At 35.5% G+C, this 15,150-nt stretch overlaps 1 protein-coding gene across 3 annotated transcripts in view; it reads right to left on the bottom strand.

The window, feature by feature from the left end:
• The window catches only part of GALNTL6 (polypeptide N-acetylgalactosaminyltransferase like 6), a 508,624-nt gene that overhangs the window by 268,690 nt on the left and 224,784 nt on the right, over positions 1-15,150 (bottom strand). For all 3 annotated transcript variants that reach the window (XM_074866466.1, XM_074866464.1, XM_074866465.1), the window contains exon 4: positions 8,767-8,933. In XM_074866466.1, coding sequence (XP_074722567.1) covers positions 8,767-8,933 — 167 coding nt within the window. The remainder of the gene's footprint in view (positions 1-8,766; positions 8,934-15,150) is intronic.

A 15,150-nucleotide genomic window follows, 5' to 3' on the forward strand; every position in this document is an offset into this window, starting at 1 on the left:
ATTACTGATTCAAATCAGTTTATTCCAACTCATACTCTGATATCTTTTAAATTGTGTTTGTTACACTGACATTACTTTATTCTGACCAGAAGCAAGTTTAATAAAACTCAAATAACATCTGTGAGTGCATTATAGAGGAAATGAAAGAGGCTTTTTATAGCTCAATATCCCAAGTATAAAACTATAAATCCTATGTTTAGTTAGATCTCTAGTCAATATAGACATCATGAAATTGAATGTTTCATTTTATATTTGGCCTTCTACTTTTTTTAAAAAAAATCTTTAAATATAGTGATATATTGTTTTATCAACTTTGGATAGAGAGACTTAACTTTTAACCCTACGTGAGGGTCAGTCTCATAATTCTTCTGATGTACTGCACGTGAAGCAGTAATATGCTAATGTTAAGGTCAACATTACTTCAAAATTCTGCTGCATTAAACCCTGCTTCTGTAAAGGTTTTCTTACCCTATCAGTGACATGAAGAGTGCAGGTGAAGTTGCTGGGATTACTCTGGGCTCCAGGATGTTACATTAAGCAGGGGTGAAGCCACTGCAAGTTCTTTAGGGAGTAAAAACCATCTATCTTCACCTTTGTATAATTACCTGACTGCAGCAATAGCTTTCCCAGCTCATAAGGCTATGGTGTTTCAGATATAACTATTCAGCTATAAACCTAATCGGTACGTGGATTCACACCTACTTTCTTACACATAACGTCTATGTGAGTTAGGTCTAGCGTTGCAAATACCTGCCAGCGCCGTGGTTGAGAGCACACCTGGCAAGATTTTTCAAGATAGCAATGTTAGCTCTCTCAAGTTGACAGCTTTCAAATACCTAGGATGTAAGCATCCACATTTGGGATGACTTTCAGATGACACAGATTCACTTGCAAGTCTTCTTTCTAGGTATTATGTCTACTGCAAGATCATGCTGTAATTGATAGGGTCACCGAGCAGCCTTATTACTAACAGTTCATTAATCCTTCCAGGTTAGGAAGCAAAAACTGGGCTGGTCTAACAGATACAGTATTGCCTCTTACTCTCAGCAGTCTCCCTTCTGTCCATGAAATACCACAAGGACAGATGCTTCAAGGAGACAAGAATAGTAAACACAGAGTGCTCGTCTGTGGCAAGACAAGTCTGTACACATAATCCTTTACAGAAGGCTCATTTTACATCACAGGCACAGACTGCTCCTCACCAGTCACTTCCAGGTTCCCCAGTCTCCAGTTACTTTAAGAGATGGCACGACCTGGCCTAGAACTTTCGGCTGATCGGAAACTTACTTCAGTGAGCCACGCCCCACCGATACAGCAATGCTTTTCAACACAGACTTCTCTGACAGAGCTGTATTTTGGGTAAACTTAGGAAGGAGGAGAGGGGGAGGAATAATAACATTCCATTTGCAAAAGTATATGCTTGTTTAATTGCTGTTTTCATTACAGTTCTACACAGTTTGTTCTTAGTAAAAAAAAGGTATGACCTTTTCAAATATTTCAGAACTAAATCAAGTACCAAGCCTTATCCAAGGACTTTTATTAGTATTTATTTTCTTATTACTCAATGTTTCTTTTTGTTATGAATACCCAGTTTGCTTCAGAAAATTATAACACCACACTCAGATTTTGGTGTTGGGATAGGAGTAACACTGGCCAACTCAGAGTTCTTGCCAATGTGATACACAAAATATAGTAATGAAAAAGATAATGAAACTCCCCATGCCTTATACTAGAGTCAGTGTGCTTCAAATTCAATGTTCACCACTTAGTTTTGTTTTCTTTCTCAGCTCTTCCAAAATGAAGCAGATCTCTCTAGTCTGTACCAAATGACTAGTGTTCTCCAGAGGACTGTTGTAAATTAAAGTCAGCTTGAGTTAAGTGCACTGATGTAAATATTGATGTACACATACTACAGTACTAACAAATTGTTTTCATCTGTAAAGCTAAAACAGAATTAGCCTTAATTTTTCAGATAAATTATTTCAGTTTAGTACTCAGCCAAGGCGACAGATTTCTGTGCACCTTTATCCCATTCCTTTTTAACTCTCAACACTTGTTACAGTCTATCTTACTGTATAGCAGGTAATTTCTGAAGCTTATCCTATCTTATAAACTTCCAACCATGGGACATCTTATGTAGGTAGAAGAAAGTAGCATCAGCACAGCTCTCCTATGATAGATATTTATGCAGTATAGCATAATGCCAGAGACACATTCAAGCTAGCATCAGTTCCAAAAGCAGTCTAGTCTCATAAGCACAGCATTTCTTCCCAGCTCATTAACCTCACTCAGCAACAGTTGGGTACCTGAAACTTCACTTGGAACCCCATTTTTAGTATAATAATACCTGTAGAAGCAGGGATGCTCCTGCTTCTGCTTTTCTCCTCCCACTGTTTTTTTTTTTTTCCCCCCTTTCTGCCACAGAATGGTATTCTAATCACATAAACAATGCTTAATATGCTCAATGTCCCATATCATCACAGCATGGAGAACAACAAAACAAAACAAAACTGTTCACCATCAAATACAACTCCAGTGATTTGTCACAAAATATTGCCATAAAATTACTTGCATAGAATTATTTTTCTATTTTTATAAAAGCTTGTTCCTCAGCTTTCTGAGAAGACATACAGAGTCAGGCAGCTGTTAACTTGCCATCAAGAGCAATCACTGTCCTCAGTCCATTCTTTTGCCACCACTGTTGCATCCACACATACCACTGATGGCAGCTAGGGCTTTTCAGACTTCCAGCATGTCTTGTCCAAGTTCTGACTTCTGTTCCTACCAAACACTTATTAGTTATACTCCTTCTATTCAAAGGAAAGGCATGTCATAAAACATTTTCCTGGCTGCAGCCACTTTGACCGTACACAGCAGCAGGAGGTAATCCCAGACACCTTCCCATTAACTTCCCATTCCTTGTCCTACTGTGTGTCTGGGAAGAGTGTTCATGAGCTGTGTCCATGTACTCCTTTGGATGCATTCAGCATGTACGTTGTTGGAAGTGTTCTGTTTGGTGCCCCAATCCCCACAGGCACATGCTGCCTTGAGGAGGAGGGTGGTTATTTTTCAGGGATGGGCAGACACCTTAGTTCAAAAGTATAGTCTCTGGTATATTGCCCTGGTTTCAGATGCTAGTATGCAGGTGCACAAAAAGCTGGAAGGGAGCTTAACCAGAGCAACAGACCCAAACTGGCCAATTAAATATTCCATACCATATAATGTCATGCTCAGCATGTCATGGCCGAGAAGCTGCGCACTTGTTCTCTTCCGGGATGGCGGTTTCAGGACTTTCCTTTTTCTGTGATCATTAACCAGGAATGGGCTGAGCATCAGTTGGCAGGTGGTAAGCGATCACATTATGTGTTACTTGTTTGTATTTTCTATTATTACTATTACTATAATTATTATTTTAATTCAATTATTAAATTGTTTTTATCTCAACCTATGAAACTCCTTACCTTTACCAATTCTCCCCCCTATCCCTCAGGGGTGGGGGAGGGTGAGTGAGCAGCTGCGTGGTGTTTGGCTGGTTTGACAGGTTTACACCACAGTATATATAAAGGTGAATTATTAATATTTAAGAAAAACAAATCACTTATGTAACTTTAAAGAAAAATCACTGAGCAATTATATACCATCTTGAAAAACAGTCTCCTAAACTTAAGGAAAGGGACAGACTTAAAAGCATTTCTTTTGGTAGGGTTTGACTTTCACAATATTACAACATCCTCTTCCAATTTTCTTTTTTAAATGTTGCATATTTTGACAACAATGGTAATTTCTGGAGAAGTGAGCTTTCACTGTATCAGAGAATTGCTGTCTATAGCAGAGGTTTTCTATGACAACTTAGTCATTCACACAATATAACTTTCACTTTCATTTCATCAGAAAAGTTATATCCAGCCACAATCTGAAGTCAAGCATCCATAAATTGGAATCGCAAGTGACATGTTACATAAACTAGCTGTCTGCAAGCAAAATACAGGGAATTTCATCTTCATGCAACAAATAGCACATATTTCTTGGGTGGGAAGTTGTACAATCTGATACTCTGATAGAACTTCTTTGCTTTTAGCACAAACTCCCTTACCCTACTGTTACTGTATAATATGACTAATATAATTTACAGAATTACAGTTTAAAAAAATTAAAATCAGACAACCTCTATAAGGCCAAAAAGGGTTTAGCAGGCCATTAGGGTAGTTAGGCAGAAACTAATTCTGTCCTGCAAGATGATGTTGGCTGCTAAGTTTTTCATTTTTTTTTTTTCCTTGGCAAATCTGATCGATTTTTTGCAAATTAAAAAACTGCCCAATAATTGTTACTGCAAATAAATTCATTGCTGGCTGTGACATTGTTTTTTTTTTTTTTTTTTATAATAGGTGCTGTACCAGTTAGAGAACTATGCGGTAAAGTAAAAATGATTGGTAAGTCAATTTTACATGCACTGGCACATTTAGCATTAGTAACAGTTCACAGGCCTGACTATGCTAATAAACTCCTTAAACCACAAAAGGAATAAAGGCTGATGTGCAAACCTATGATGTGCCGGCAACCTACATGAACTGTTTAACTAACTAATTAATTATGCAAATCTATGTTTCCCCAAAGTTAAAACATTAATTAGAATTTTTAGTATTCCTTTGTAAATGAAAGCTGTTCTATAACAGAACCAATGGAAACCTGCTTCCTTTTTCATTTTGCCCTTTCCTCTAAAACTGTTGCCCACATTCTGCTTCTTGCCACATTTTCAGAGATCTGTCTCTCAACAGACTGTAACTTCAGAGCAAACTACGCCAACAGTAAACATCCCATCCCCATATAAACCTGCAAACCACCGCCCCCACATTTCAAAATGCCTCCCAGAAAAAAAGCCACTTTCCACAAGGCTCATTTTCCCAGAAATCAGGCTTACAATACCAGAGCTGCACACAAAGCTACTGCAGAGATACCCGACACAGAGGTATGTTGGTACCTCCAATATAAAGCTGTTCATCTTCCATCGCAGGTGACACTTACTGAAACTGGTAGGTCTTTAACTTACAGTGACTTTGGAATATAGGGCTTGCATGAATCAGTTATTGAAACTGCAACCCAAAATCCATCACAATGTCAGAAATAGTCTTGCAAAGCTTAGTATGCAGAGCTATGTATATCACTAAACTTTTGTGAAAAAGCTATGGTACTTGGACCTAGAGCTAAGTTATTTAGTGGAAGTTTCTAGTGAATGCCTGAATCCTAAATCAGTTGGGAAGAGTAAAAACATTCTTAAATTTATGTGTCTGCCAGCACACAGCGCAGACCGTTCACTTATTAATAGCTTTCTTAGGCAAGCTAAGTAGAAGTCTAATACTTGACTCTCTTACATAGAGCTTGTTAAGAGACAATGTATTTCTTGTGTGTGTTAAAACTCCTATAAACTCTGGATTCAGTTTCCTTTCATCTCACCAGTGCACCACTATTTGGGCATTCGTGTTTACAATGTAAATCAAAAGTGTTCTGTTGAAATGAAGAGTTCCACTAATTTGATCAATTTCCTTCATCCCATTCCTTCATTATTATATGAATAAAGATATTTTGCAACTTTGGATACCTATGTTTAAATCTACATTTCCTTCTGTCACAGATGACTTTTATATTAATGTATTTTTTTTATATTAAATTTATCCATAACCAAATATCACACTTCCAAATTTCACAACATTTGCTTACCTCCCTCTTAGTACCAAGTCTCTAGTCTGCATTATATTGATATTTAAAAAGATGCAGCTGTCCTTTTTCTTTTATAACATCTAAATGTCATAATTTATGGTGAATATTATGCATGAACTATCTAAAGTTTTTGGTTTTGATTACAAAGGCCGAAGAAGTGAATATGAATAAAACAAAGGCACACAAGTAATTTTGCAGCCAAACCAGCAAACTGCTGGGTACCTGGCTGTGCACTAAAACATTTTCATCATCCGTTATCAAAAGTTTTTTATGTACATTTCAGTATTTATATTTGCATTAGTTAAGAAAACAAAAAAGCTCCATCATTTTTATCCATATTTTACACAGCTTTCAAGTTTCTACTTTTTCTCATGTACTCTATTTCTAACAGGGACTGGCTTTTCATAACAACTTCTTAGACTTTTGTAAAACTGAGAAGTTTGATTAGTAGAACATCCTAGAGAAAAACATTTGTCATTTAATCACTACATTTAAAATAACAGTGCTATTGAAATATCCCATTCTCACTTTCAACTGCCTACAAATGATGTTTAGGTGCCTAGCAGAAAACTCTCTCTTTACAATATGAAGTTGTGGAACTGGTATAGCATACACAATATCAACTTAAATAGTATATAACTGATTTCACAAAAGAACGTAATAGCCTTTTGTCAGCTATTTGACATATGAAGCTTCACGGAGAAATTATACAATGAGAAAAGGGGATACAGATGTATCACTAATCACTATACTTTAACACAGCAGTAAACTTTGCTTGCAATGATTCTATCAGTTTTGACAACAACTGAACACATATTTAATTTTTGACCTCATCTGTCTTCAGTGTCTCTCACACAGCTTTACTGCTCTCATCAGCCTAGGAAAAAGCAACTAAAGGATGAAGGACTAACAACAGTAAAGTAGGCATCTATTCAATCACTTGTAATAAAGATTACTTCATGAACTGTGAGGGGAGGAGGATTGATACCAGTCGGCATTTTTTCAACATAAAAAAACCCAACAGTATTACATGTGGACACTTCACAAAAAAGCAAAAAGGGCACAAGAAAACATGATATAGCCTCAGTTAAGTACAGTCTAGAGGATCACAAATACAAAAATTAAACCTGCTTCAGATGCACCAAAGTGATTCACCCGACTTGAAACTCAGTGCTACTGCAGTAGAGATGCCAGAAGATTTTTCTTATACATTTGCTCTTTTCAAAACATATAGTACCAAACATGCTCAAGTTCAAAACCAGCAACCATTTGAAAATACATTTCTAATCTTTAATTTGATAATACCAAACACCAGATAAGCAGATCTTCCTAGTAGTACAACAGTTCTAGGCCAAGCTCCATACAGGTCATCTTAATAGGTTTCTTTTAGATTTTTAAACCAGACACTTATGTTAAGTACTTCCACACTATGTGAACCATTTCTTCCATCTAAAACTACTTGTTCCACAGAAACATTAGATAAGTTTATATAACTAGAAATTAAGAAGATTCAGGAGATTTTTATAGTGTTATAGGAGTACATGTTACAGGTAATATTTACTCCCAAAATACTTTCAGTCAGCAGCAGAACCTAAGCTAGGGCAGGCAAGAAAGAGCAACAGAAGTGACAGTATTTCCTGTTTACTGGCATTAATTGTTTTTCTAATAACTGGGAAATAAATAAGCTTTCTAAAACATTAACACATTTAGAAGTATATCAACAACAGTGGGTATGATCTTCACAAAAAAATGCTACAGTATCACCATATTGAGCAAGCATAGCCTCAGTTGCTGCTCTCTCAGTATAAGAAGCATTTTTACTTGTCAGACACTTCATAAAACCAAGACTTCCATGTAAGTTGTTTTCTACTAGGAAATTGTTAGCCTGCAGAAAAATTGTTCTGCTACTTTACACTTGTTGTTTTGAAAACTTTCACCCGTGGTCTAGATTTTTTAAACATAGAATAGCCAGAACTGTGCTCACTTTACAATTTCATTTAAATTGCATTACAGATAGAGAGGCAGTTCATCAAAGGACATATTGCAACTAAACCAACAGATATGAGAGAATAAGATAGATGTGTGCAGCATTAATCTTTCTAACCCTTGAAATATCAAGTTAAAAATCTTACAAAAATGATTCCACTGCAGTGCTCTACTAATATTCTTCGCGTTCACCCAGGGGCTTCTCACAATAGTAGGTCAGAAATCTGCTCCTGTAAGTTCATAGCCGAGACAAAGGTTTTACCTAAAACATTAGCAAAGATCACAATCCTCTCTTTCACTGTCTATCAACCTACTCAGAACAAGGCTCACATACACACTAGCAACTGATGTTTCAACAACCAAAAAAAGCCCCAAACACCAAAGAAATATCAAAGCTCTTCATGCTTGAAGTACTAAAATATGTAGTGAAATTTGAAAAGAAAAACTATTTCCCAGTTCCATATCATTATTACAGATTAATTTTACTGAAGGAATTGTTAAAGTTCATCTAAAGAACTTAGAGCATTCATTTCTTGTGTTACATTCAAGAAGTAATGATGGCAGAAGACATTAAGTGATTGCAGCTTTCTTAATTTTGCTATATATAGATGATGTAAACTTTGATTAACTATTCTGAAGCAGTTTTTCACATTCTATTCAAGAGCCTAATTTCTCTGTATGGCTATTTTGTACTAGTATATGAAGCTGTCTAATGCAATAAAATTCCAGGATTAAAGTCTAATGAGTTGCATCCAAAATGGTCAAAGTTAATAGGTTTTCTGAGTAATACTGAAGCCTAAGCAAAAGATGTTGAAACACTAAAATTTGCAGTATTTCAGAAATAATATATTCAAAATGCTATATTAAGGGCCAATGAACTTCAGTATTCATGCAAAGTAAAACAAAAGCCACTTATATATGTTTATTCCAGCTAACAACCAAACGGTACTCCAATGCAAGCAGTCCAGCAGGTACAGTCTCCTCACATTTTGCCCCCCTTTATTTTTTATATGGGCCACACTCCATTATAAAGTTCAAGTTAAATCAAAACTGATCGGGACTTACCTCTGTCACTGAAGTCATCCACAAGAATAATTTCTGCTATCAGGCTGTCTGGAGTGCGGTTGATAATACTGTGTATTGTTCGCAAAAGTGAAGTCCAGCCTTCGTTATGAAATGGGATAATTATGCTTGTATTTGGTAGCTTTTCCAAGTACACCTTGTGCTTACAGCTGGAGAGACAAGAAAATAATTGTATAAGCATACTGAAAAGTCTGAGTTAGCGTATACTTCCACCCATTTGGGCCATTCAACCATCACGGGTTCTAGCATAAAATCCAACAGCATAATGAAGCAGTACTTTCATGTGACAATAACTAGTTATTTTAAAATATTTATATTGCTTACAACATACAATAAATCTGAACAATGACAAAATTTAACTATCTGGAATTAGATTATTTCCCTTCACTGGAAACTTTTTCCTGCAAAATGACAGAGGACATATCTTCTATGACATTATTTCCAGAAAACAAAACCTCTTATAAGAAAGAATTCTGAAACATAACATGAAGCAAAAGAAAATCTGAAATGATCCTTTTCTTCATCCATTAGCAGACAAAGTTTGTAAAACCAGTCTACTATACCAAGAGACAAACTCCAGAAAGCAACTCAGTATTATCCTGGGTGACACATGCTTACAATATGCAAAACATCAACATCCACAAATACAACTCCAACTTCATACCTATCTACACATCCAAAATGATTGCTGCTGTTAAATATAGAGATAAAACACCACATGATTCTGAAAATGCAGACTGATACAAGCAAGAAAATATAAACAACTTTCTGTTTTTGAAAGCACTGCACCTTCAGCATCCTAATTGAACAGCATGTAGTATCAGTGCTTAACCTTACCATTTTCAATATTGAGTTTTTACATATCTGAGAAAAAAACACTCTTTAAAAATAAATAATGGCCTTGCAATTCAGTTTCTCCTAATAGCTGAGAATATTTCATGAATAATGTTTAGGTTACTGAAAGTGGTAGGATCTCATCTTTCATGTTTTGTTGAAAAAGTGGGAAAAGGGACACATTCCTCTGTTGTTAACATGGCATGGCATTTTCAGCTCTGGGGACAAAGTAACTGAACGATTTCTCATTTCCCAAGAGAAAGTCACACCCTGAGAAAGGTATCCCTAGAAGCAGAAACATGTCAGCTTTGCAATAAACAAAAGCAACAAAAAAAAAAGGAAAAAAGTTTAGACCTGGAAATTCTAGGTTTAAAAAAGTACAGTTATCTTTGCTGCTTTTCAGAAAGGATCATTATGCATATCAAATATTGCTGTAGGTTATAATGTTGATTTACATATATTTGCGGTTTAGTTTGCATTTCCGCTTTATAAATGTCACTTAGAAATCAATATTTACCAATTTATTGTACAGCTACCACACTGAAGAAGTGTTCCAAAGAAACCATAAAAATTCATAGCTACTACAGTTCTATTTGCAAAATATTAACTGTTACATAGTTGTGAATAAACAATCAAGTTTTTGGATGCTCTCTTAAAAAATAAGATTTAAATTTGTAATTCAGACATTTCTTCCTAAAACATTGTGACAATGAATTTACTGAGAAGCCATTTGAAAAAGTAATACTTTTTGAAACTTTTTAATAAGCAGTTCGCTGGTAGAACATATATGCATACTGCAAAAAGGACAGTTGCTTCGCAAGAATGTTAAGGTTTGGAGAAAACAGTGCTCATTACCTAGTGACAGAAAAGCCTATATATATATTCTTACGTTTTGCGAGGAAAAAAAAAAATCCACTGCAGCAATAGAATTCAGGAAAATTCTGTTTCTTATCTATAGGAAGTAGTACAACAAAGGAAGCCCCTTGTTAATATGTAGCTGTTTCAGCTGGTAAATTAAGGAAACCACCTACCAAAATCACTACCTACTGTCACCAGCTGTTTGCTGACAGTGATGCTTCCTGGACTAGAACAAATGTGTAATTCTTATGCTATTCTTGAAAGCAAGATTTTTTCCTGTAGCATAACTCCCAGTAAGTATGATTTTAAAATTAGTAAATTTTCCATCTCCATAAAACCCCAAGCCAACAAACAAATACAAAACCACCACACAAAACTAAACAAAAGAATGCCAGATTATAACTTCTAAAGGGTAAGGGAAAAAAAATAATACCCAAACCACCCAAATACATCAGAATGTTGTTTCTTTTTAAAAATGTTGCTCCTTCTGTATAACAATATACCTTGTCAAAAAGGTTGTACTGAGATTTGTGTATTTGCATGGTCAATATTGTATAAGTGTATACAGATGGGGAAGGTCATTGGATTTGGATATTCTCATCGATAGTTTCAGAGTTATTGCATATTCTAAGTGATAAAAAGGAGAAGCAACACCGATGGACTTAGTTTAGAACCATTTAATTCTTCCTACAGAAGAGATGGCTCTATTAGAGAGAGCCATGCTTAGAAGACGGAAGAGGACAACATCTTACATTTTCTTAACATGTCTCTATCATTCCACTTGGACCTTTAATGCTCATTTATATTTCCTTTTACTTTGATAGTCATTGCAAAGGTACCTGGCTATATGTGAATTGATTTCTAGTAAGAGCCACAAACCACCAAAATGCCCTTTTTCCTACTTTTCTCAAAAAAGCTGTTTGGATTCTCAAATTCATAGAAATTAAACCGTAAATTTCATCATCTTCTATTAAGACAGTCTGTTAGGTTTCATAACGGTGGCCTTAACTCTTCAGCAAGTTAAATTCTGCTCATTTTTAGCCCACTTGCTCTCTGACATGAGACTGTAACAGAAGATCACTATGATTTAGAAGGCATAACACAAAAATCCATTTTATTTGAAGTTCTATTCAACATTAACTATAGCAGAGTATAGCTGGCTCTGTGCTGTGATGGACGGCAGGACAGATCTGAAGGATAGTTGTAATGCTCAGGAAAGGCCCATGAATTGTAATAAAGATGCAGTTAGACATCCACTGCTGAGATGTTGGATTTGCCAAGAGAATAATCATGTATATGTGCAGCATTTGTTCAAAGTTTATCAGTGTGGTTCTTTATATCCTGCATTTTAGAAGTAATGCCAAAATACCCTGGCTGTAAGAACACTACTTGAAAGCACAGATACTGCTTCTTGTAAGCTATTGCAGGTCCTTGTGCCTAGGACAAAGAACTAGTTATCATATCACTAGGTCAGAGTGAAGTCCACCATCACGAAGTACTATTATTTATATTTATTAATGGTGCCTGCAACATAGAATGAAGCAGTCTAGGTAGATGCATGATTCATGTATTAAGCAGAAAAGATAACAGTGTTTATATGCAACAGTAACTGGCAGGAATCCATAAATCTTGACATACACAGATTTATCTTAGCCAATATTTCAACTCATCTGTGTTTTACTGATGAGAATGATGTTTAAAACCAAAAAGCATCAGCAAGTTATCATATAAACACTAGAAAGATACTTTTACCATTAACTTCAACAATTACGTGTCAGCATCAAAGATTTTTAGAAGTGTTCTTTTCAACACTAGTTCATTATCAAAAATTCTGTAGAGTGCATTTGGAGAGGTGATGACATAAAGTTTGATCATAGCTTCAAACTAACCCTGTTTTATTATTTATGCTGTTTCCAAGGTTCTAACATACCCCATAAGTAACTATTTTATTTTTCAGCCACTATAAAGTCATATTTTCAAGACTACATGTTTTTTGCTCTCACCCAAATAATCCTAACATGATAACAGTGTTTTAAGGATTCCTAAGCAAAATACAGACCCTGATTTCAGTATGTCTGTTCTCTAAAATTAATTTGGTTATCAGCTTAACTACCCTGTGGAATGAATTTTTTAAAAGTGAGATTCTTGATTCTCCAAAGAAATAAGAAATTATAATTCAAGAGTCTTTCATATTTCCTGAAGAATGCAATTTAAACAAAATTTAATAAAAAATAAAGCAAGGTTTACTGTTGAAAGGAAAAATGCTATGTATAAAAGATTACTGTTACAATCCAATTTTAACAATGTTTAAATGAGAACTAATATTCATTAGTTAAAATTTTTTGAATTACAGTATATATGTTAAATGAAACTGAACTGACTTCCTATAGAAATATTTAAAATATTGCTGAGCAAAATAATTTTATTTGCCAAACCCTCACAATTTCAGTGGAAAATTTTGTCAAATTTATCAGATTAGAAAATGATAGTACTCCAGTTGTCAGCCTCTGCCTGAAGACCCTGCAACTTACTTGCATGCTTTAAATGACTGTAGGCATTATGTGGACAGTGTTATTCAGGTAGTTTGAATGGCAGAATTAAGCATCCAAAGAACACAATGACTTTCATTAAAGCTTGGAATACGGGAAAATCCACAAAGACCCGGAAATAAATCCTAAAATCAATATTCAAAAAAGGTCAGTAGTTTTAAGTATATTTAAGTTCAGCCAGTTTCAGTCAAGTAAGGGTTTGCTCCAAGATCTAATTCAGCATAGAAAAGATTGTAACATAGTTGATGTCAATCAACATTACTTTATGTTATCCTTTTCATTATCAAATCATAGTGCATCTGATAAAGGCAAATGTATTACTGTAGAGCTTTAGTATCACATCATATTCTGATTAAGGAATTAAAAAAACAAACAAAAAATCAGTGGGGAATTGAAGAATAAAAGTAAAACTACTAGGTCTTTGAAAATAATTTTTATTACTAAGGTATTAGTTGCTATTTTTAGTTTGTTTCCATCAGGACCAGTTTTTGCCCTCGTGGTATTTTCATCTGGATTAACTTTTAAAATAACTCATGAGGAAGTTTGCAGTAACAAGATTGATTTGAATGGTAAATTAAGACAGGTCATTTGACTCAGATAACTCTGTTCTGTGTATGTTGTAAAATGGCTCGTTTGAATGAAATGTATGTTAGCATAAACATATGCAAAGTCTCAGAAGGAAAACCTCCCATGAAATTTGATAATCTGGCCTATGGGAAAGGCAGAACACTAAATCAATCCACCTGAAATTAGTACACCAAACTGATTTTCCACTTCAGCTTTGATCACAATAATTTCCAGGAAAGCCTTCTCAGTAATTAGTCCTGGCTATGTATGTATAGTCAACATCATGCCCACACTGATAAGAGGGTAAATATTTAAGGATGCTAAGAGCACATTATTTGACTAGTCTTCCACTGTTTTCATTATATTTTTCCTCACTTTCATCCTTATCTCCATACTTTGTGTTTCCTCAGATAACCAGAGTAGAATTTTTAATGTTTAATGTTTGAGGTAGCATTCATTCACTTTGCTCAGCAACACATGAAGTTGTACTTGAGGTACAGCTCCCTATAAGTTAAATCGCTAGAGTTAAGAAACCTCACACTCAGCTCTTTCTCAGCTGCCCCTGATCAGTTACATGACTAACGCAGACTCCTCATCAATGTTTGGTAAGCGACCATTTACAGAACTGGAGGCTTAGTTGTTCAATGTTTGATGCCATCTTCCCAAAAGTATTCTGAGAGGTCCTGATCAGTCGTTTTAGCTCACATACATGCTTGTATCTCTAGGTAGATGCCATGATATATCATCAGCACCCAGGGCAGTGGAACAGCAGGCAACTGCACATTCTGGCCAAATAGATCCAGGGCTCCAATCTTCTCCAGCGGGAGGATCGGGATTATTCCTAGCTTTACAGACTGCCAGACCAGGGTATTGAAATCAAGCAGCTTGTCCATTTCACAGACAGGACTGGAATTCACCAATATATGGGAATGTTATCTCTCTTGTTCTTACACTATGCAGTCTCATCATATGTGTGTAATATAACTCTTCAGAGCTTTAAAAGACAGTGACCTTCAGTGATTAGGACTCTTCTGCCTATACTACTAACTATATAATACTACTACCACATTTGGTTCTTGGTTATGGTTTCTAGCTACTATGTAATTGTAGGAGTATTTGTATCAGACATACACACTGAACTGATATGCCTATACTCTTTCCTCCTAATAAGTCTGAAGATACGACTAATACACAAGTTACACCTAAGGCTCTCTCCTCCACCCTTAAACACACACACAGTAACTGCTTGCACTCAATCAGAAAATATCACACAGAACAGCGGAAAAGCCTAGCTTACCACTACTCCATATGGAAAGTCAGCTATTAAACCAAAATAATTTGCTTCTGCAGTGTAATACTACTGCATTCTGGTACTGTTATAAAGGCAAACTGGAAAGTGGAAGTCTGTTGTATTCTCTAGGTGGACTTCTTCTAAATATAAAGTATGTAGTTCAAATTTTTGTATTTTTAAACCATGAACCTGGCCTAGACACTTAAAAATGCAGAACTTCTCAGACAGAGTTCAATCAATAGCTAGTCTTTTGGTTGTACATTCCAA

This window comes from Strix uralensis, chromosome 4 (assembly GCF_047716275.1).
Source record: "Strix uralensis isolate ZFMK-TIS-50842 chromosome 4, bStrUra1, whole genome shotgun sequence".
NCBI lineage: Eukaryota > Metazoa > Chordata > Aves > Strigiformes > Strigidae > Strix > Strix uralensis.